This window comes from Pipistrellus hanaki (assembly GCF_964339955.1).
Source record: "Pipistrellus hanaki genome assembly, chromosome: 3".
In the NCBI taxonomy this organism is placed as follows: domain Eukaryota; kingdom Metazoa; phylum Chordata; class Mammalia; order Chiroptera; family Vespertilionidae; genus Pipistrellus; species Pipistrellus hanaki.
In genome coordinates this window covers 85,209,763-85,230,808 of record NC_140505.1, presented here as the reverse complement: position 1 = coordinate 85,230,808, position 21,046 = coordinate 85,209,763, and the positions used below count along the sequence as shown (strand labels likewise).

The window sequence follows — 21,046 nt, the reverse complement described above, 5'->3', positions numbered from 1 at the left end:
CAAGATGGCGGCATCCAAGTTGTTACAAGATGGCCGGCAGGGATGGGCAATTGGGGAAACCAGGCCTTCAGGGGAGGGCTGTTGGGGGTAATTGGGCATGTAGGGGACCAGTTAGGTGCCAATCAGGCTGGCAGGGGAGTTCTAAGGGGTAAAGAGGCTGTCAGGCAGAACCAGTTAGGAGCAATCAGGCAGGCGAGTGGTTAGGAGCTAGCAGTCCCAGATTGTGAGAGGGATGTCCCAGATTAGAGAGGGTGCTGGCAGGGCTGAGGGATAACTCCCCGCCCCCATGCACAAATTTCATGCAACGGGTCTCTAGCATGATTAGACTGAACATTCCTCTGGATGACCTTCTAGACAAAGCCAGGGCTGTGAGGGCTGAGGTGGCCACTTCAGTGGGCAGGGGCCAAGCTCCTTGCATGAATTTTGTGCATTGGCCCTCTAGTATATAATGTGAAACATTCCTTTCTTTCTATAATCTGTAAAGCTTACTGAATATAAAGTTATATGCCACTTAGATGGTTAATAGAAATCTGATAATAAATTTAAGTTCTTTTGTGGTCAGTTTGAGTTCTGCAGCTGATGGCCTGAGCTCACACCCCCAGTCTCGCAGCCCTGCTAGCACCCTGCACTGGCCTGGTGCCACCCTCTCACCAGCTCCACCATCTTGCTTGTGGGCAATTGGTCAGGGCACGGCAACCCAACCGCCTCCCTTAGCACCTGGGAGCAGGGGGCAAGCCCCGCCCCCTGCCAACTCTGCTGGTCACTGTCTATAGCCAATCAGTTAGGGCCGGGCCCCTGCTTAGCCCCCTCAGTGCCTGGGGGCCAGATGGAAGCCCTGCCCCTAGCCGCCACTGCTGATTATCATCTGTGGGTCAATCAGGCCCCCAACTGCATCCACCCTGGCCTGGCACCACCCACTCACCTTTTCGACCATCACACCACAATCCCACTCTATTCACACTTTTTTTAAAATCCTCATGCAAAGATGTTTATTAATTCCAGAAAGAAGAAGGGGAAGAGAGAAACATCAATGTGAGACAGAAACATTAATCGGTTGCCTCCTGTGTGTGCCCAGACCAAGGACCATACCAGCAACCTAGGTACGTGCCTTAATGAGGAATCAAACCCACCACCTTTTGGTGCAGGGGTTAACACTCCAACTTACTGAGCAAACCTGGCCATGGCCCTATTCAATCTTATATGCTATTTGTATCCAATGTTTTAAGATCATCTACACTAATAAAAGAGAAACATGCAAATTAACCATACCTCCGCTACACCAAAAAGCCATGCCCAACAGCGAATCAGGAATGTGTATGCAAATTAACCCACCCAAGATGACTGTGGCCATGGAGTGAGCAGGAGGCTTGGGTGTCCCTGGCAATGGAGGAAGCCAAGCTTCACGCCTGCTCTGGTCAGCCCTGGCCTCTGCTCAAGGCTACAAAGTTTTAATTATAGAAGATAAATAAATCACAACAAAAATGGCAGCAGACGCAGGAGGCTTGGGTTGCACCCAGTGATAGAGGAAGCCAAGCTTACTGGCCGGCCCTGGCCTCTGCTCAAGGCTACAAAATTTCAATTATAGAAGATAAATAAATTCCTGATACCAGAGCCTCCACTCGCCGGGGAGCATGCCTGACCTGCAAACCACCACAGCCCAGGCCACCCCACGCCCCAAGGTAACTGCCACCTTGATCCGGGACACTCTTCAGGACAAACCAGCCTGCCCCCATCCATACACCAGGCCTTTATCCTATCTAATAAAAGCGTAATATGCATATTGACCATCACTCAAACATACAAGATGGCCACCAGAAGATGGCCAGCAGTGGAGGGCAGTTGGGAGGGACCAGGCCTGCAAGGGAGGGCAGTTGTGAGCAATCAGGCCAGTAGGGTAGGGCAGTTAGGGTTTACTAGGCCAGCACAGGAGGGAAGTTGGGGGCGACTGGGCCTGCGGGGAAGGGCAGTTGGGGGTGGGGGGGGCGGTGGGAACCCAGCCCTGTAGCGGAGAGCAGTTGAGGGGGACCAAGCCTGAAGGGGAGGGCAGTTAGGGATGACTAGACCTGCAGGGGAGGGCAGTTACGGGCAATCAGGCTGGCAGGGGAGCAGTTAGGCATCAATCAGGCTGGCAGGGGAGTGGTTAAGGAGTGATCAGTCCAGCAGGCAGAAGAAGCAGTTAGGGGCAATCAGGAAGGCAAGCAGGCGAACAGTTGGGAGCCAGCAGTCCTGGATAGTGAGAGGGATGTCCGACTGCCCATTTAGGCCCGATCCTAACCGAGAGGCTGGGCTGAGGGACACAAACCCCTGTGCACAAATTTCGTGCACTGGGCCTCTAGTTTTCTTAATAGTCCTTTAATTAATTATTATAATCATTATTGCTGTTGGTGTCTTATAATATACGGTACTAGAGGCCTGGTACATAAAATTCATGCGAGCATATCGTCCCTAGATCTCACTTATGATCAAGGCCATCTTCCCCAGCTGCCCGAAGGCGGACCCACCCCCTGCCACCACTCAGCCCCGATTCCCTGTTCGCCATCGGGTGATTGGTGCCTGATGGCCACGGGAAGGAACCAAGAGGTTAGCTGTTCCTGCCGGCTTACCAGCCTTACCCCCGCTGTGGGTGGCCATCAGGTGATCGGAACCTGCCGGCCGGGGAAAGAAACCAAGAAGTGGTACATGCACCTCATAGTGACTGGTCCAGCGGTCATTCTGCCTTTAGAGTCAATTTGCATATTACCCTTTTATTATATAGGATAGAGGCCTGGTTCACGGGGTTGGGGACCAGCTGGCCTGCCTTGAATGGAGCCCCAGATCAGGGTGGGGGGTGGAGCCAGCTGGGGCAAGGGGTTTGCAGGCCTGCCATGTCCCCGGCTTTGTCAGAAAGGATGTCTGGAATACATCTGGTCTATTCAGTCTAATTAGCATATTACCCTTTTATTAGCATAGACTAGTGGCCCAGTGCCATTGAAAGGAAAATTAGAAGAAATATTTTAATATTGCTATTTGCCTTTTCTCTATAACAGAAGTATCAGAGATGAAAGAAAATTAGTAAAATGTGTATCAGTGAGAGCTTTATATGTATCGTGCATGAGCAAGTCAACATTTATGTTTCAATTATCAGTGCATGTCATATGTACCAGCAGGTCAGTCTGTCAGTCAGGCGAATGTATGGTCAGTTACTTAGCCATATATATATCCTAGCCCTGTGGTAATAAAGTTCCATTCTGTCATCTATCTAAGCTACCAAAAAGTCAGCAGTTTAAACTTTATTCCATTGTTAATGATTATGATTTATAGGTTATTCACGTTTTGGCATTCAACAATTTCTCCAGTATTTGCTGGGACTGTAATTGACTTTTATTTATTCTGCTCATGACACTAATTCCCCTAACACAAAAATTAATTATTTCATCAATTCTGGAACACTTTAAGCAAATTTCTATTTCAAAATCTATAAAACACTCTACTTGGTGCTCTGAAATCACTATTAAACATATTAGACCTTTCATCTATATTTCATGTCTTAGCATCTTTTATTTTTTTTATCTCTTTATGATTATAAAATTTCCTCAGATTGATCTCCCAAGTTTCTATATTGTTTATAACCCAATAAATATTTTAATGATAATGACCATTTTTTCATTTCTATTTTTTCCCTAACTTCTTTCTCCTCCTTTCATATACACTAGGTGACAGATTTTTATGATCTCTGAACACATAAAAATCTGGCCACTCAGTGTATTTTTCTTGAGTACCTCATTTATATTTGTCAGAGGAATGGAGGTGTGAGAGAGTACCTTGACCTCTCCCCCTGATTTTCAACAAGTTAACCAACTATAATTCAACAAAGAAATTCCTGCTCAACATAGACACAAGTCTGATAGACCCATGCATTGAAAGACCTAAAGGTGGGCAACCAGGAATAAAGGGGAAGACAAGATGTGAGGAAAGTGCAAAAGGCCACAAATAGGCAGCTGTGCAACAGTGAAGTTCCTGGCTTGGCCAGAAGAGGGGAGAAAGATGGCCTAGCAGGCACTTCCTTTGGCTGGAATGGTGAGGGAGTAAACTGTGATTCAGCAGACGCCTGACAGAGCACGGGGTTTTTTCATGGGGCTCTCCACTGGCAGATGGGCAGTGGTGCTTCTGACAAAGAAACTAAACCACAGAGCCCTGCTACCACTTGGACTCCCAAAACTAGCCTCCCTGGTGCTCTCAGAGTTGTATCTAGGAGCATATTATATTTAAACTAAGAGCTAATGTACAATAGTAGAAGCACTGTTTCTTCTGTGATTCATCCTTGGCAGGTGCTTAGGGTGGAGTCACTATATGGTGGATAAACAAAACCCACCAACAAGAAGCTTGGCTATACTATCTTATGGAAGTTCAAGACTAGGAGATAATGGAGCTAAAAGAAAATATTGCAATTCAGCACCATCTACTGAAAACAGAAAGACCACTTCAGAAAAAGCTCCTATTGGCCATACTTACAGGGAGATAAATGCCTAGGCAAGTGAGATCAGCAAATCCCATGAATAACCACGGTAACAAGAATGACCAGAAAGAAAATGGGAAATCCTTAGCAAGCAAGCTGGTGGACACAAGGAAATATGTGATACAAATGACAGAGATTTCAAATTGTGGTTCTAAAAATATTCAATGAGATGTGAGAAAAGGCACTCAGAAAACAAATCAATGAACAAAATGAGTACTTTACCAAACAGATTGAAACTTTAAAAAAGAACCAGTCAGAAATCCGAGAAATGAAGTATGCAATTAAGGAGATTAAGAGTGAACTAATGAGCACAGAAAACAGAGCCAACCAGATGGAGGAAAGAATTAGTGATATCAAAGATAGGAATTTAGAAATAACATAGAGTAAGAGAGAACTGAGCATAAAGAAAAATAAAAAAGCTCTCTGAGAACTATCTGACTAAAGCAGGAAATAAAAATATTAGAATTATAGGTATTCCTGAGGAGTGAAAGAAAAATTAATTTATTTCATCAATTCTGGAACACTTTAAGCAAATTTCTATTTCAAAATCTATAAAACGAGGGAACAAGGAACAGAAACTTTATTCAAACAAATAGTGGCTGAAAACTTCCCAAACCTATGGAAAGAACTATCAGGGGTCCTCAAACTTTTTAAAGTGGGGGCCAGATCACGGTCCCTCAGAGAGCTGGAGGGCCGGACTATATGAACTACTAATTCCTACTGTAACACCTCGGCTGCGCTCACTGCCCAAAAAACCTGGCGGGCCGGATCAGACTCCTCTGCGGGCCGCATGTGGCCCGCGGGCCGTAGTTTGAAGACCCCTGAACTAGATCCTTGAATCCAAGAAGCACACAGAACACCTCGCTACCTCAATCCAAAGAGGTCCTCTCCAAGGCACTAGGTATTGAAGCTCTCAAAAATTAATGACAAAGAAAATATTCTCAAAGTAACCAGAGAAAAGAAAGAAGTGACCTACACAGGAAAACCCATCATAATTTCATCCAACTTCTCGGCAGAAACTCTAAAGCCAAAAGAAAGTGAAATCAAATATTTAAACATTTGAGAGAGAAATTTCCAACCACAAATAATAGATCCAGCAATATTATCCTTTAAAGTGAAGGAGAAATAGACGATCCCAGACATATAGATGTTGAGGGATTTTATTACCAGAAAACCTCCACTGCAGGAAATACTCAAGAGAGCTATTACACTTGAAACAAAGAACATAAAGTCACAACACTAAGAATAACATCACCAAAAAACTTATAAACGAAGAAGGGTTAAAATTCATAAAAGTATGAATTGGAAAAGAAGGATGAAGCGCAGATGCCTTCAAAAGAAAAAACTAGAAAAACTATAGTGTATATACAGGTTTATTTTTCATATACCTAATAGCAACCTCACACAAAAATCCCTAAATCAAAACACATAGCTTAAAAAAAAGAAGAAACACAGAGAAGTATGAAATACCACCAAACAAAAATGACAGAAAAGTAACAGAAAGAACCCATGGAGTCACAGAGATACCAGAAAATTGAAGATAAAATGGCTATAGTAAATCTCGAGACATCAATAATTACCCTAAATGCAAATGGCCTAAATTCACCAATAAAAAGGCACAAAGTAACAGAGTGAAAACAAATCCCAACCTGCAAGAGACCCATCTAAGCTGCAAAGACAAATGGGTAGGAAATAATTATCCAAGGAATAACATCCACAGAAAAGCAGGTGTAGACATACTTGTATCTGACAAGATAGTTTTAAAGAAAAAAAGATAATATGTGATAAAGATGGACACATCTATAATAGTCCTATCTACTAAAAGAGTGCTATGCAGATTGACCATTACTCTCACACACAAGATGGCTGCCTCCATGTGGTCAAAGATCCTGCCCCCATGTGGACACAAGTTGGCCACCACAAGATTGCCAGCAGGAGAGAGCAGTTAGTTGGGAGGAAGCAGGCCTGCAAGGGAGGGCAGTTGTGGGCAATCAGGCCAGCAGGGGAGGGCAGTTGGGGCGATCAAGCCTACAAGGGAGGGCATTTAGGGGTGACCAGACTGGCAAAGGAGGGAAATTGGGGGTGACCAAGCCTGCAGGGGAGGGTTGTTGAGGAGACCCAGGCCTCCAGGGGAGAGAAGTTGGGGGGGGGGGGGGGGGGGAGGACCAGGCCTACAGGGAAGGGCAGTTAGGGGTGACCAGGCCTGCAGGGGAGGGCAGTTAGGGGCAAAGAAGCTGACAGGGGAGCAGTTAGGCATCAATCAGGCTGGCATGGGAGTGGTAAGGGAGTAATCAGTCTGGCAGACAGAAGTGGTTAGGGGGAATCAGGAAGGCAGGCAGGTGAGCAGTTGGGAGCCAGCAGTCCTGGATTGTGAGAGGGATCCCAGATTGGAGAGGGTGCAGGTTGGGCTGAGAAACACACACCCCCATGCACGAATTTCGTGTACAGGGCCCCTAGTCTATAATAATAAAGTCATAATATGCTGATTAGACCAGACATCCTTCCAGATGTCCTTCTGGGATGAAACCGGGGCTGTGGCTGTGGGATCGAGGTAGCTGTGGCAGTGAAAGTCTACACCTGCACGAATTTTGTGCATTGGGCTGCTAGTTATAATGATAAAGCAGACACTACATCAAGAAAATGTAACATTTCCTAATATATATGCACCCAACCAGGAAGCACCGAAATATATAAAATAACTACTCAGAGAATTAAGGGGAGAAACAAGCCAAAGAAAACCATAGTTGAGTCCTTTAATACTAAATTGATAGCTCTAGACCAGGGGTCTTCAAACTACGGCCCGCGGGCCACATGCAGCCCCCAGGGGAGTCTGATCCTGCCCGCCAGGTTTTTTGGGCAGTGAGCGCAGCCAAGGTGTTACAGTAGGAATTAGTAGTTCATATAGTCCGGCCCTCCAGCTCTCTGAGGGACCGTGATCTGGCCCCCACTTTAAAAAGTTTGAGGACCCCTGCTCTAGACAGATCAGCCAAAGAGAAAATCAATAAAGAAATATCAGCCTAAAAATAAAATACAAAACCAAATAGACATACCGTATTTTTCGGACCATAAGACACACTTTTTTTCCCCCCAGAAGTGGGGGGAAAAAGTCCCTGCGTCTTATGGTCCAAATATAGCCTACACATATACTTTAAAAAAAAAGTTTTTTTACTTGCCCGGCTCTGTGTGCTTGCTGCAGCCACTGTCCATTCCTCCGTGCCCAGAGTGTCTGCCCCGCTCTGTAAACCCCGAGTGGTAGAGGAGTTCCCATGTATGTAGTCAGCCTCCATGCCCTCGCTGCAGCCATATCTCCATGTCAGCCCAGGTGCTGTGTACAGTAACTGCGTAATCCAAACCGTAATCATCGCCTGTACCCCTTGCTGGCCCGTACTCCGTGCCCGGAAGAATGCCGCGTCTATTCCCCCAATCATTCCTCTCCGCCCTCTGTTGCCGTGCTTGACTACTGGGTAGGCGTACTATAGATCTCAGCAGAACCTTTACCATAAATCAGGGGTCTTCAAACTGCGGCCCGCAGAGGAGTCTGATCCGGCCCACCAGGTTTTTTGGGCAGTGAGCGCAGCCGAGGTGTTACAGTAGGAATTAGTAGTTCATATAGTCCAGCCCTCCAGCTCTCTGAGGGACCGTGATCTGGCCCCCACTTTAAAAAGTTTGAGGACCCCTGCCATAAATCTTCAACTTTATTCTAATTTATTACTGAAGTCTCTCGTTATTGTGTTTTACAGTACATTTTGTCTTTTGCTGACTGTATTTGTTAATAATGGTTCTAAATGGTTCTAAATGCTGCTGTTTACTTTACAGGGTTGATTACATGTGTTTATGACTGTGATGTTGGGTTTTAATGCACATAAAATATTTTAGGACACTATTTGTTTCAGAATCTTTTTTTCTTCATTTCCCTTCTCTAAAAACTGGTGCGTCTTATGGTCCGGTGCGTCTTATGGTCCGAAAAATACGGTAATTAAAATTTACAGAACCTTTTATCTCAGAACATCAGATTATACATTCTTCTCCAGGGCACATGGAATATTCTCAAGGATAGACCACATGTTGATTAGGCCACAAAACTACCATCCACAAATTCAAGAACGTTGAAATCATACCAAGTTCATTCTCCAATCACTATGCCTTGAAATTAGAAATCAAATGTAAAAAGGGAGTAAAGAAACCCACAAATACATGAAAACTAAAGAATATGTTACCAAATAATGACTAGGTCAAAGGAGAAATAAAAGATGAGATCAAAACATATATAGAGACAAATGAGAATGACAATGCAATAGATTAAAACTTCTGGAATGCTTTGAAAGCAATAAGAGGAAGTTTATCTCATTACAGCCCTATCTCAAGGGGAAAAAAAAAAAGAGAGAGAGAAATCCCATGTAAAAAAACCTCACATCACATCTTAAAAAACTAGAAGAGGAAGAACAAAGCAGCCCAAAGTCAGCAGAAGAAAGGAAATATAAATTACAGCAGAATTGAAGGAAATGTAGAGAACAAAAAGATTACGCACAAAAATTAATAAAACAAAGAATATTAGGAAAGACTATATGCCACCAAATTCAAGAACCAAGAAGAAATGGATAAGTTCCTAGAAATATATAACCTTTTCTAGACTTAACTCATGAAGAATTGGAAAATTTAAATAGACCAATCAACAGTGAAGACATGAAATAACCATCAAAAACCTTACAAAAAAAACAAAAGTCCAGCTGAAACTGGTTTGGTTCAGTGGATAGAGTGTGGGCCTGGGAACTTAAAAGTCCCAGGTTCGATTCTGGTCAAGGGCATGTACCTTGGTTGCAGGCACATCCCCAGTAGGGGGTGTGCAAGAGGCAACTGATCGATGTCTCTCTCTTATCAATGTTTCTAACTCTTTCTCTCTTCCTCTCTGTAAAAAATCAATAAAATATATTTTTAAAAAATTAAAAAAGTCCAGGGGCAGTGTCTTCACCAATGAATTCTACCAAATGATCAAGGAAGACATAAACCTATCCTTCTCAAATTTTTCCAAAAAACTGAAGAGGGAATACTTCTTAACATCTTCTATGAGGCCAATATAACCCCAATACCAAAACATAGCAAAGATAATACACACAAAAAAGAAAACTACAGACCAATATCTCTGATAAATACAGATACAAAAATTCTAAATAAACTATTATATCAAAATCAACAGTACATAAAAAAAATAATACATCATGATCAAGTGGTGTTCTTTCCAGGGGCACAAGGATGGTTCAACATACTCAAATCAATCAATGTAATACAGCATATTAACAAATTTAGGATAAAACAGAAAAACACTGGATAAGTTACAAGATCCATGTATGAGGAACCCTCAGCTAATATCATACTCAATGGTAAAAAATTGAAACGTTTTTCTGTAAGATCAGGAACAAGACAAGGATGTCCAATCTCCTGACTCTGATTCAACACAGTGCTAGAAGTCCAAGCCAGACCAATAAGGAAAGAGAAAGAAATACAAGGCATCCAAATAGGGAAAGAAGAAGTCAAACTCTCACTTTTTGCAGACATGATTTTGTATATAGAAAACCCTAAAGACTCCACCATAAAACTATTAGAAACAATAAATAAATACAGTCAAGTTGAAGGATACAAAAATTAATGTGCAAAAATCCATTGCCTTCAAAACAAATAAAACTTCAGAAAAAGAAATGGAGGAAAAAATTCCTGTTGCATTTGCAACCTAAAGAATAAAATACATAGGAATAAACATAACAAAGACTATGAAAGATCTATATACTGGAAATAATAAAGTATAATTAAAAGAGATTGAAAAAGACACAACAAAGTGGAAAAATATCCCATGCTCATGGATTGGATAAATCAACACAGTTAAAATGGCCATATTACCCAAGCCACTATACAGATTTAATGCAATCCCCATCAAAATCCCCATTAAAGAAATAGAAGAAGAAATCATTAGATTTTTATGGAACTACAAAAGACCTCAAATAGTCAAAGCAATCCTGGGGGGTGGGGGGGGGGGTGGAGGGGGAGGAGAAAACAAAGCTGGAAGTATCATGCTGACTTCAAATTATACCACAGAGCCTTGATAATGAAAACAGCATGGTATTAGCAGAGGAAAAGACACAAGATCAATGCAACAGAATAAAGCCCTGCTATAAAACCACATGTATATGGACAGATATTTTGACAAAGGAGCCAGAAACACACAGTGGTGTAAAGACATTTTCCTCAATAAATGGTGCTGGGAAAACTGAAAAGCCACATGCAAACAAATGAAATTGGATTATAGTTTGTCTCCATGTGCAAAAATTAATTCAAAATGGATCAAAGCCCTAATATAAGACCCAAAGCAATAACTAACATAAAAAACAGGTTCCAAATTTATGGACCTTGATTGTAGAGAACCTTTTATGAAATTTATCCCAAAGGCAAAGGAAATAAAGGCAAAAATAAATGAATGAGACTATATCAAACTAAAAAGCTTCTGCACCTCAAAAAAAAACTGACTGTAAATAAAAAGGCAGCTTATCAGATAGGAGATGATATTTGCAAACAGTAACTCCAACACAGGTTTAATTTCCAAAGAACTCATAAAACTCTCCAAACAACCCAGTCAAAACGGAGGAAGAGGATCTGAAAATAAGACATAGGAACAAGAAGACATAGGAACAGCCAATAGATATACGAGAAGACATTCAACCTGACTGGCAATTAGGGAAATGCAAATCAAAACTACAATGAGATACCACCTCTCACCTGTTAAGAGTGGCCCGTATCAACAAAACAACCAATTACCAAGTGTTGCAGAGGTTGTAGAAAAATGGAAACCCTCATTCATTGCTGGTAGGAATGTAGATTGGTACAACCACTATGGAAAGCAGTCCAGCAATTCCTTAGAAAATTAATAATAGAGCTACGAGAGGACTCAGTAATCCCTCTCCTGGGTATATACCCGAAAATCTCAAAATCATGTGTTCACGAAGATATATGAGCCCCTATTTTCATTGCAACATTACAGTGACCAAGACATGAAAACCACCAAAGTATCCTGAGATAGCAGACTGGATAAAGAAAAAGTGGTACATATACACAATGGAATATTATTCAGCCATAAGAAAGGCTGAAATAGTGTCATTTACAACAACATGGATGGACCTTCAGAACATTATGATAAGAGGAATAAGTCAGAAAAAGCTAAGACCCATATAAGTTCACTCATTTGTGGGATATAAAACTGAAACTCATGAACACAAATAGCAGTTTGATGATTACCAGAGGGAAGAGGATCCTATCTTATCTAATAAGAGAGTAATATGCAAATTGGCCATACCTCCACTACACCCACCAGACACGCCTACCAGCCAATCAGAGTGAATATGCAAATTAATCCCAACCACGATGGTTGCGGTCACAGAGAGCAGGAGGGAGGCTTGAGTTTCTCTGGCAATGGAAGAAGCCAAGCTTTCCGCCTGCCCTAGCCAGCCGAGGCCTCCACTCAAGGCTACAAAGTTTCAAGTATAAAAGGTAAACAAATCCAAACAGAAATGGGTGCTGGCAGGAGGCTTGGCTCCACTCCAGGCTACAAAATTTCAATTGTAGAAGGAAAATAAATTCCAGATACCAGGGCCTCCTCTTGGTTTGCCAGAGGATGTGGCTGGCCTGCAAACGACCACAGGCTTCGCCCAGATCACCCCATGCCCCAAGGGAACCCCCACCCTGATCTGGGACACCTTTCAGGGCAAACCAGGTGGCCCCTACTGTGCACCAGGCCTCTATGCTATCTAATAAAAGAGTAATATGCAGATTGACCATCACTCCAACACACAAGATGGCTGCCCCCATATGGTCAAAGATCCTGCCCCCATGTGGACACAAGATAGCCACCATAAATGACCAGCAGGGAAGGGCAGTTGGGGGTGATCAACCCTGCAGGAGAGGGCAGTTAGGGGTGACCAGGCCGACAGAAGAGGGAAGTTGGGGGCAAACAGGCTAGCACGGGAGCAGTTAGGCATCAATCAGGCTGGCATGGGAGTTGTTAGGGGGTGATCAGGCTGGCAGGCAGAAGCAGTTAGGGGCAATCAGGAAGGCAGTAGGCCAGCATTGGGAGCCAGCAGTCCTGGATTGTGAGAGGGATGTCCGACTGCCCGTTTAGGCCCGATCCCAAAGGGATGCACCGGGCCTCTAGTTATATGATAATAGAAGATTTGACTTTGAGTGGTGTGTACACAGTATTTACAGATCTTATAACAGAAACTCACACCCCAATAAATTGAAAAATTTAAAAAGTTAATTTCTTTACATTAAAAAAGCAAACAACCAAGCAACAAAAAATATCTAATACTGCTATGTGCAGTGTCTGGGTTTCAGCACTTAAGAACTAATTTTAAGCATTTGGAAATTTTGCATTATGCGGTCATTTTTATTCATTGAAGCATTAATTTGTGTGAATACTGTATAGCTATAAACTTAGATTACATCTTGCTAGAAAGGGTTTAAGTTTGCATGGATCTTTATACTGATGATTCTTGTGGCCCTCTCTTTAAACTTGATCCCTGTGAATCACAGAATCATATTTCCAACTGCTTACTGGAAAGTTAGTTATTTTCATGATCATGGTATCTCCCCTGGCAAGTAATTAGGAAAATGAGTTATTTTCAAAGAAAAACACACATATTCCTCTTGATTAACATCACTGAGGCAAGAAATACTGTCAGCAATATATTCTCTATCTTCAAATTAGTAGAAACTTCCCTTTTAATTTCACCCCTCCTGTTAATCTACACTAGGGACTATTTGCTTGCAGCATCTCCCAATACAAAGTTATATAATAGTATTTCAGTACTATTAAACTCAGTTCTTGAAACACGTCTCATCCAAAATGAGATATTACAAAGTTATTACAGATATTTTATCACACGAACTAAATTATTTCCTTTCATTACATTTGTGGCTAAGTGTATCACTTTTATTAAACACAATTAATATTTATCAATACGAATCAATGAAACAGATTCTCCAAAACTAAAGTAAAAGAAGGATAAGTTGTATTTACAACAGAAGTACAAATTCTAGACCTTAATATTAATAGGCTTTAGCCGAAACTGGTTTGGCTCAGTGGTAGAGCGTCGGTCTGCGGACTGAAAGGTCCCAGGTTTGATTCCGGTCAAGGGCATGTGCCTGAGTTGCGGGCACATCCCCGGTGGGGGTTGTGCATGAGGCGGCTGATCGATGTTTCTCTCTCATCGACCGTTTCTAGCTCTCTATATCTCTCCCTAAAAAATCAATAAAATATATTTTTTAAAAATATATTAATAGGCTTTAAATATATTTCAGTATATATTGCTACTTACCTTATGGGCAGGGACCAGATTTACCAAAACTGTATCCAAAAGCTCCTGAGATACTGTATCACCTTCACAAATAATGGAACTCATGAGGTCTACCATGTGCATATGAACTTTCTGATTGTGGCCATTGCTGAAATTCAAAATAGATATTTAGGGTGTAACTAAAATATTCATTATTTAATCATAACATGGTATTAATAAACATTACACTTTATTAAAAAGATACTAAAATATTAATTATATCAAATTCTATATATTCATTTAAAGCTTCCCTAGCTCCCAAATCTTCTAATAGTATCCAAAATCTTTTTTTAAACTGCATTTCCTGGATTACTTTCCCCTAATTTTAACAAGTCTCAAAATCAAAAGTAATTAACTCAAATACAACTTTATATTTAACTTCAGAAAATCAAATTGCTTTGCTGAAGTTCATTATAGTAATTTTAAAGAACACACAAATAATTCAACTATTCATATGAATTAGTCAGTAATACATGTTAATAAAAAGATAAAAACATAACCCTAGAAATATTTTTACATTGGTATAGATTGTCTTAATGCTACCCTTGTATTATTTTCTATATCACAAACTTGATTATTTGTTTTTAAATCATCTATAAAAATGTTCATGAATTTTTAAGTTACAACTCTTAGCCTTCCAATATTTATAACAAACAGTTTACGCAGATTCGTCTGTAAGTTAAAAACCCTTCATATTTTAAAAAGTTGCATAAACTTACTTTATAACTGAAAATAATGTTCTGTATAATTGTGTAAAAATTTCATTGCTATCTTCCAACTCAAAGCATATGTTATATGACTTGACCCAAGCAATGTTCTAAAATAAGAGGTAAAAAAGATGAAAGATAAACACTTTAATTAATACAAATGTACCAGCACAAAAAAAAATTTTTTTTTAATGCCATTTCAAGATATGATATATTGCTTACCTCAAGTAAATAAAAATACCTATTGAATTGTGGGCTCTTTGTATCCTCTAACCCCTTCAACTGCCTTGTTATAAACATAAATATATCCTAAAAAAACAACAACAAAGTATTGTTTAGATTATAGAATGCTAAATTAAAATATCCAATGCTAAAGCTAATTCAGCACTAGTATCTATCCTAATAAATCATAAACAATCAAGAAAAAATTGCATTTGGCTGAAAATTTTCAAAAGGACATCATATGAAAATACCAATTAAATTACTACCCCTGAAATTTTTTAAAAGGACATCATATGAAAATACCAATTAACTTACTACCCTTCATAGGAAATTAGAAATCATTTACTCTGATCTTAAAGTAGAGAAAAATTTCATCTTAAGGCAAGTTAAAATAAAATAGACCTAAAAAGTGAGTGAACTAAAATTTATGCTAACTTTATCAGAATAAAAGAGGTAGCACTGACTGGGAATTGATCAGCTTTGCTAGAACAGCACCTATGGATGGCAATTATATAGCAAGAAAACAGTTTAGGAGCCTTAAAATTCCAAAATAAAATCTCCAAGTAAAAAGACAATAGTTCGCAGAAGCTTAGAAATCTTAAGACCTTTAAGAAGTTAACTTTTAAGCTTCCCATCTAATTGTTCTAATTATTTGTCTCTCCCTACCAGTTTTCAATCTATCTCTATCCCTTGCTTTCTATTTTGGGGTTTGCTACCCACCTCCGATTGAAGGGAGGGGCAGGTAGGAGGAAATGAGTTCATGTGTCTCTCTCATGGGGATCTCTCTCTCTCTCTCTCTCTCTCTCTCTATTTCTCTTCTTCCCTCCCTCCCTGTGCCTCTACCCCCTGCTAGCTCCTTTCCACTTTTTCTAAAAAGCAATGGAGAAAATATCCTCTGGTAAGGATTAACAAACAACAACAAAAGAGTAGAAAAATGTTTCCCTTAGAAGTAAAACGATAAACAAGCATATTTTTTTAAAGGAAAGAAATGTAATATGCAGATAACTAAGTATATTTTTAAGAAAAACACTGTCAAAAGTACATTCTTCAAAAATGATTACTTTGACAGTACTGTGAAAAATATGTCCTCCATGAATAAACCCTTCTGGTTTGACTATGGAAACTGTCATGCTGACTACCTGAAGATGGAAAGGCAACAGTCATTTATAATCTCTCCAACAATCATTGACCTAAATGTGAAGTTAGGTGCAAAGGGTTTTCCTATGACAACAATAAACCAACAGTGGAAAGGTGAGAATCAAAGTGTCACAATTTGCCAAAACCAGTTTGGCTCAGTGGATAGAGCATTGGCCTGCGGACTCAAGGGTCCCAGGTTCGATTCCGGTCAAGGGCATGGCATGCACCTTGGTTGCGGGCACATCCCCAGTAGGGGGTGTGCAAGAGGCAGTTGATTGATGATTTTCTCTCATCAATGTTTCTAACTCTCTATCTCTCTCTCTTTATTAAAAAAACAAAAACAAAACAAAGTGTCACAATTTTCTATTATTACTACTATAGACTTAGAAAATTGTAACTTTGATGCAAACAGAGTGAAAACTATTCCATAAATACTTAAAAACACCCTCAAAATGAATACTTTATAAGTACTACCCCAATAAAATGAAAAAAAAAGTATTTATAATTAAGACCCCCAAAACAGACCAGAAAAAATAAGATACTCTTAATTTTTCAGCTATGAAGTAATCCAAAGACTCTAATCTCAACTCTTCAATGTTCTTCTCATAAATTGTCCTGAGAAATACACAATAGAGGTAGAAGAAATCATGTAGCAGCACTAAGTTACACTTCTCTCTTCATGAGAATGCCAAGAAGACACCAGGTGAGGAAGAGCCACAGTCAATCAAATACAATCACTCCTTACCAATTAAGTACTTCCAAATGAGTCATTCAAATTAGAAGTCAAGATATACACTTGGGTGTACGACTACACAAATCAGCTCCCATTAGTTACTAAAGTCTCTATCATTCTCAACTCTTTCAATGTTTAATTCTACTTTTAAGTAACAAATACTAGCTCCTACCACCACCATCCTGAGATTGTTTTACCAATCAAAAATGTAAAGCAAGTATATCCATCAAGTCTAGGCATTCCATAGTCTAATTTGGCAGACATGATCAAATAAGCAGGTTCCTCACTCCTATATCAAGAAGCAATTGCATAAATTAAAGAATCAAGTCTTGTTTTTTACCAGAAAAACCTAGCTCCTGACACATAATTAAGATCAATATTTATTAAATAAACCTAAATTGACTGCCATTTTTTCACACTGGGTATTAATTATCTTCCCATGGACTCATTCTCTAATCAATTTGTCACAATTCTCTTTTACTGTGTCTTTTGTTGTCAGTTTTTCTAATTTTCTGCCTAACTTACCTTATTAATTTTTCTTATTGTATGCTTTTTCTACAGCTAGATTAATTGCGCTATTCCACTTTTTTCATATTTTAAAGATTTACCACGCATAAGGCTTTATTACACCTACTATAATTAGGTCTTTTTCTTTTTCATTAAAATTTTGTTCATATTATTTTCTTCAACACAATTCAGATCAAACCTTCCATTAAATGAATTAGGATATATATAAATGGATTATATATATTCAGATTTATAATGGATACTGTCCTATAAATAACAAACATGGTCTTTAACACAGTTTTTCAAAAGGAAAAACAATTGTCCCCCAAGTAATATGGAAATAAAACTAATGACGACATATGAGACTTCCAAATGAGACATTATATATTAAAGTATAGAATAAACACCAGAAACTGTTTTCTAAAAGTAAGTACTTAATCGCAATAAGCATTATGGGGAGGAAGTAAATTCTAAAGAAAACAAGAAGTTTCACAAAAGATTTCTCAGCTAATGTTTAATGTCTAAGAAGCCAAAGAAATTACCTAAATACTTTAACTCCCATTTTAGTTAGGAAGATAAATAGAAGTATCAGTCAATCTTGGCAGTTCTTTAAATCAGTACTTGCCTTTAGTTTATCTGGAGATGTGTACGGAGCTTCAGGAGCATAAATCCTGAAAATATCAGCCAGGCAGCAGGCTACCAGTAGGCGAACATCTTTATCAGGATGCTTGAGAAAAAAGTCTGAAGCTAGATGTAAAGCGAGGTTTAAATAAAGCTCCTTTTCTTCTTCAGAGTCCTGGTCCATATCCATGAAAGTTTTCACAACCATCTATACAAAAACACAATAATCAAACAATGAAATCCTTCATGTAAAAATAAAGTTATTTAAAATAAAAGCCATATTAATTGCAAAGGTTAAACTTTCAATAAATATACTTTTATTTTCCCCTGGAAGTGTCTACCTGAGAGAACAAGATTCTTATAAAACTCTAGGGTAAATAACTTTTCTTCAAAAGATAAAGTAAAATACTTTTAATTTATGCATACCAGCTAACCAGATTTAAAAAATTTAAAGCTACCTTTACATAGTGCTTCTGACATCATTGATACAACTGGAATAAAAGGAGTATGTCCCTTCTTAAAAACACATCCTCTTAATATATCTAATCCTTTTATTAAGAGAAAAGTATACGTCTAAAGAAAAACCTAGAATGACAATTTACTTTTCCATCTGAGCCATAAACCACCCCAGATACATGGATTAATATATTCAGCTAAAAAAAAGAATATGTAAATAGATTCAAGAAAGGATGGCAAAGATGTATCCCTAAATGTGGGAAAGCTATCCTGAGAGACTACCATAGCATCCAACAAAGTATTTCTTGTGCCGAAGTAAAATATAATATGAAATGGATAGTTCATTAGTAGGACTCAATAGCATGTATAGAATGAACCTACTAGAAAGGTTCCTTTTCCAAAAACATTTACATTAAAGAAGTGGGATAAACATAAGAATGGGGAGAAACAGTACAGTTTAAATTCTGTGAAGATCTCCCTCTAATATCAGTACGAGTAGTCTCTCCGTCTAAACTATTACCACTTCAAATAAGACAACAAAATTGCCTAACTTCACAAAGGCACAGGAAAGTTGACCATCTGGCATCCACTAGGTGGTGCTGCAAATACTAATCAACAACCAGGGCTAGCCACACCAAGTTATCAATGTCTAGGAAATGGTCCTGGAGACATGCTGCAAGGATTTCCACTCTAGAAAAGAGTAGAGAGCTAGACATAGAGCTAGACGTCTGAGTAATAAATGTCCAATGTCTTACTGAATTCTCAGAACAGCCTTGAGAAACTGTTCCTCATAGAATAGACCCTCAGTTCTATTATGTCAGATGCCAGAATCAAAAGTACACTAAACCTTCCAGAGTATAATGTGCAGATTACTCTCTTAACTTTTTAATTTTATTACTTTCAATATATATGCTTTGATGACCTATTGTATTGTGAAAAGAGACAAAAAAATACCTATATGCAGAGAGCTATTTCTTTCTCTACAGTGAATCTTACATATTAACAAATTGTTATAATTTATACCAGTAAAACTAGCAGTTGTACTCGGACATGTTAAAAATTATTATCATCCCACACCAAATCCTGTTTATATTTATATAAGAAGTTTGCTAAAATAGTGGTAAGTGTAAATTAGGAAAATTAAAGAAGATAAATTATATTAACCAAAATACAGTTGGGCATAAATATCTCAAATATAATGAAAGCATTTATAATAATAAAAGCCTAAGCAACCATTGCAACTGAACATATGATTGAACAGGCTGCATGGGGTGACTAGGCCAGCAGGGGGGTTAGTGAGGGACGACCAAATGACCAAACAACAAGCTGCGTGAGGCGACCAGTCCAGCGGTGGTAGAGGGGTAGGAGTGTGGGGGAGGCAGTGAGGGGCAACCAAACAGGAGGGGCAGTTGGGGGCGACCAGACCAGCAGGAGGTGGGGACAGTGAAGGCCAACAGAGGAAGCAGTAAGGGGCAACCAGGCAAGCAGGGGGAGGGGGAGCAGTTAGGGGCAATCAGGCAGGCAGGCAGATGAGCAGTTAGGAGCCAGTGGTCCTGAATTGTTAGAGGGATGTCTGACTGTCAGTTTAGGCCCCATCCCCAGAATTGAACCTAAACCTGCAATTGTACATCCCCCAAGGGGTCCCAGATTGGCTGAGGGGACACCCCCTCCTCCTCCCATTGCACAAATTTCATGCACCGGGCCTCTAGTACTACAAATACTAAATGTAAGCACTATACAAAATATTCTGAGACTAACAAATAAGTTTACTCAAAGGCTAGATAAGGGGGAATTCCTCACTACTGCCTACAACTTAAATGGTGGTATAAACTCATCAGTAACTCATGAGTCCTCTGAATTAAAAAAGATGCCAGAGAAAATAACATCTCTAAAAGTCGTTGTACACTAATCAACTTCTAAGTTTAGTCTCTGTGTTTAATATAAGTTTCTTAGCAAATAATAGGGTTGTTTACCTACCACAGCTAAAATATAAATAAATATCAGGAAATAAATGTATTTGTTTCCCTAAAAATTCTAAAGGTCAAGAGATGTATATACACAGAAGAAAAAAAACACAACACCCTATACAGAAAGGGTTTGTAGCTTGACTATTTTTAGTAAGATATATACTGATTTCTGACTAGATAAAATATCCACATACTGGTAAATTGAACCTGCTCAAAGATATATTTGTGTTTTAATAACAAGCATGTGATATTTGACATCCTAATACTTTAAGCATAAAACTATAACACAATAAGACTTCACCATGAAATTAGAGAAGTGGTTTATCTTCTAATAAAAATAAAGCATGTAGCAATAGCTATAAAACAATATATTGCTTTAAAGTTCCTGGGCCTTCGTTGATTAATTATGGCAAGTTTCTTATCTTGAAATATAAGTAAATAATGATAGATCAAGTAAAATAAATGACTCAGTTGATTCAACCAAGAGGGGGGAAAAATACTCAAAAATTTTAAAAATACAACTGGTAAATCAATTTAATATTCTCCTTGGCCACTCTCTTCCTTTAGCCATTTTAACAATCAAAGACCTTCACTGCCATGAAGGAAAAGGAGAGATATTATTCTAATACATAGGAAGAGGCTCTAGCCATAGAATGACGGCCTCATTTATAAAAGTTCACCATCAATGTTGATTCATTCATGTATGTCAAAACAGAGAGAAAAGATACAGTAAGGCTCTTTAACCTACTCTTTTTTTTTTTTTTTTTTTTAATATATTTTATTGATTTTCCACAGAGAGGAGGGGAGAGGAATAGAGAGCTAGA

The 21,046-nt window shown here is 39.2% G+C and overlaps 1 protein-coding gene across 5 annotated transcripts in view; it reads right to left on the bottom strand.

The window, feature by feature from the left end:
• The window catches only part of PDS5B (PDS5 cohesin associated factor B), a 212,298-nt gene that overhangs the window by 126,474 nt on the left and 64,778 nt on the right, over positions 1–21,046 (bottom strand). For 4 of the 5 annotated variants that reach the window (XM_084879314.1, XM_084879315.1, XM_084879312.1 and 1 more), the window contains exons 3-6: positions 17,804–18,007; positions 14,802–14,888; positions 14,592–14,689; positions 13,855–13,981 (exon numbers count right to left, since the gene is read on the bottom strand). The exons of the other annotated variant lie outside the window; for it this stretch is intronic. In XM_084879314.1, the coding sequence (XP_084735440.1) occupies positions 13,855–13,981; positions 14,592–14,689; positions 14,802–14,888; positions 17,804–18,007 (516 nt within the window). The remainder of the gene's footprint in view (positions 1–13,854; positions 13,982–14,591; positions 14,690–14,801; positions 14,889–17,803; positions 18,008–21,046) is intronic. 5 annotated transcript variants of the gene reach the window in all.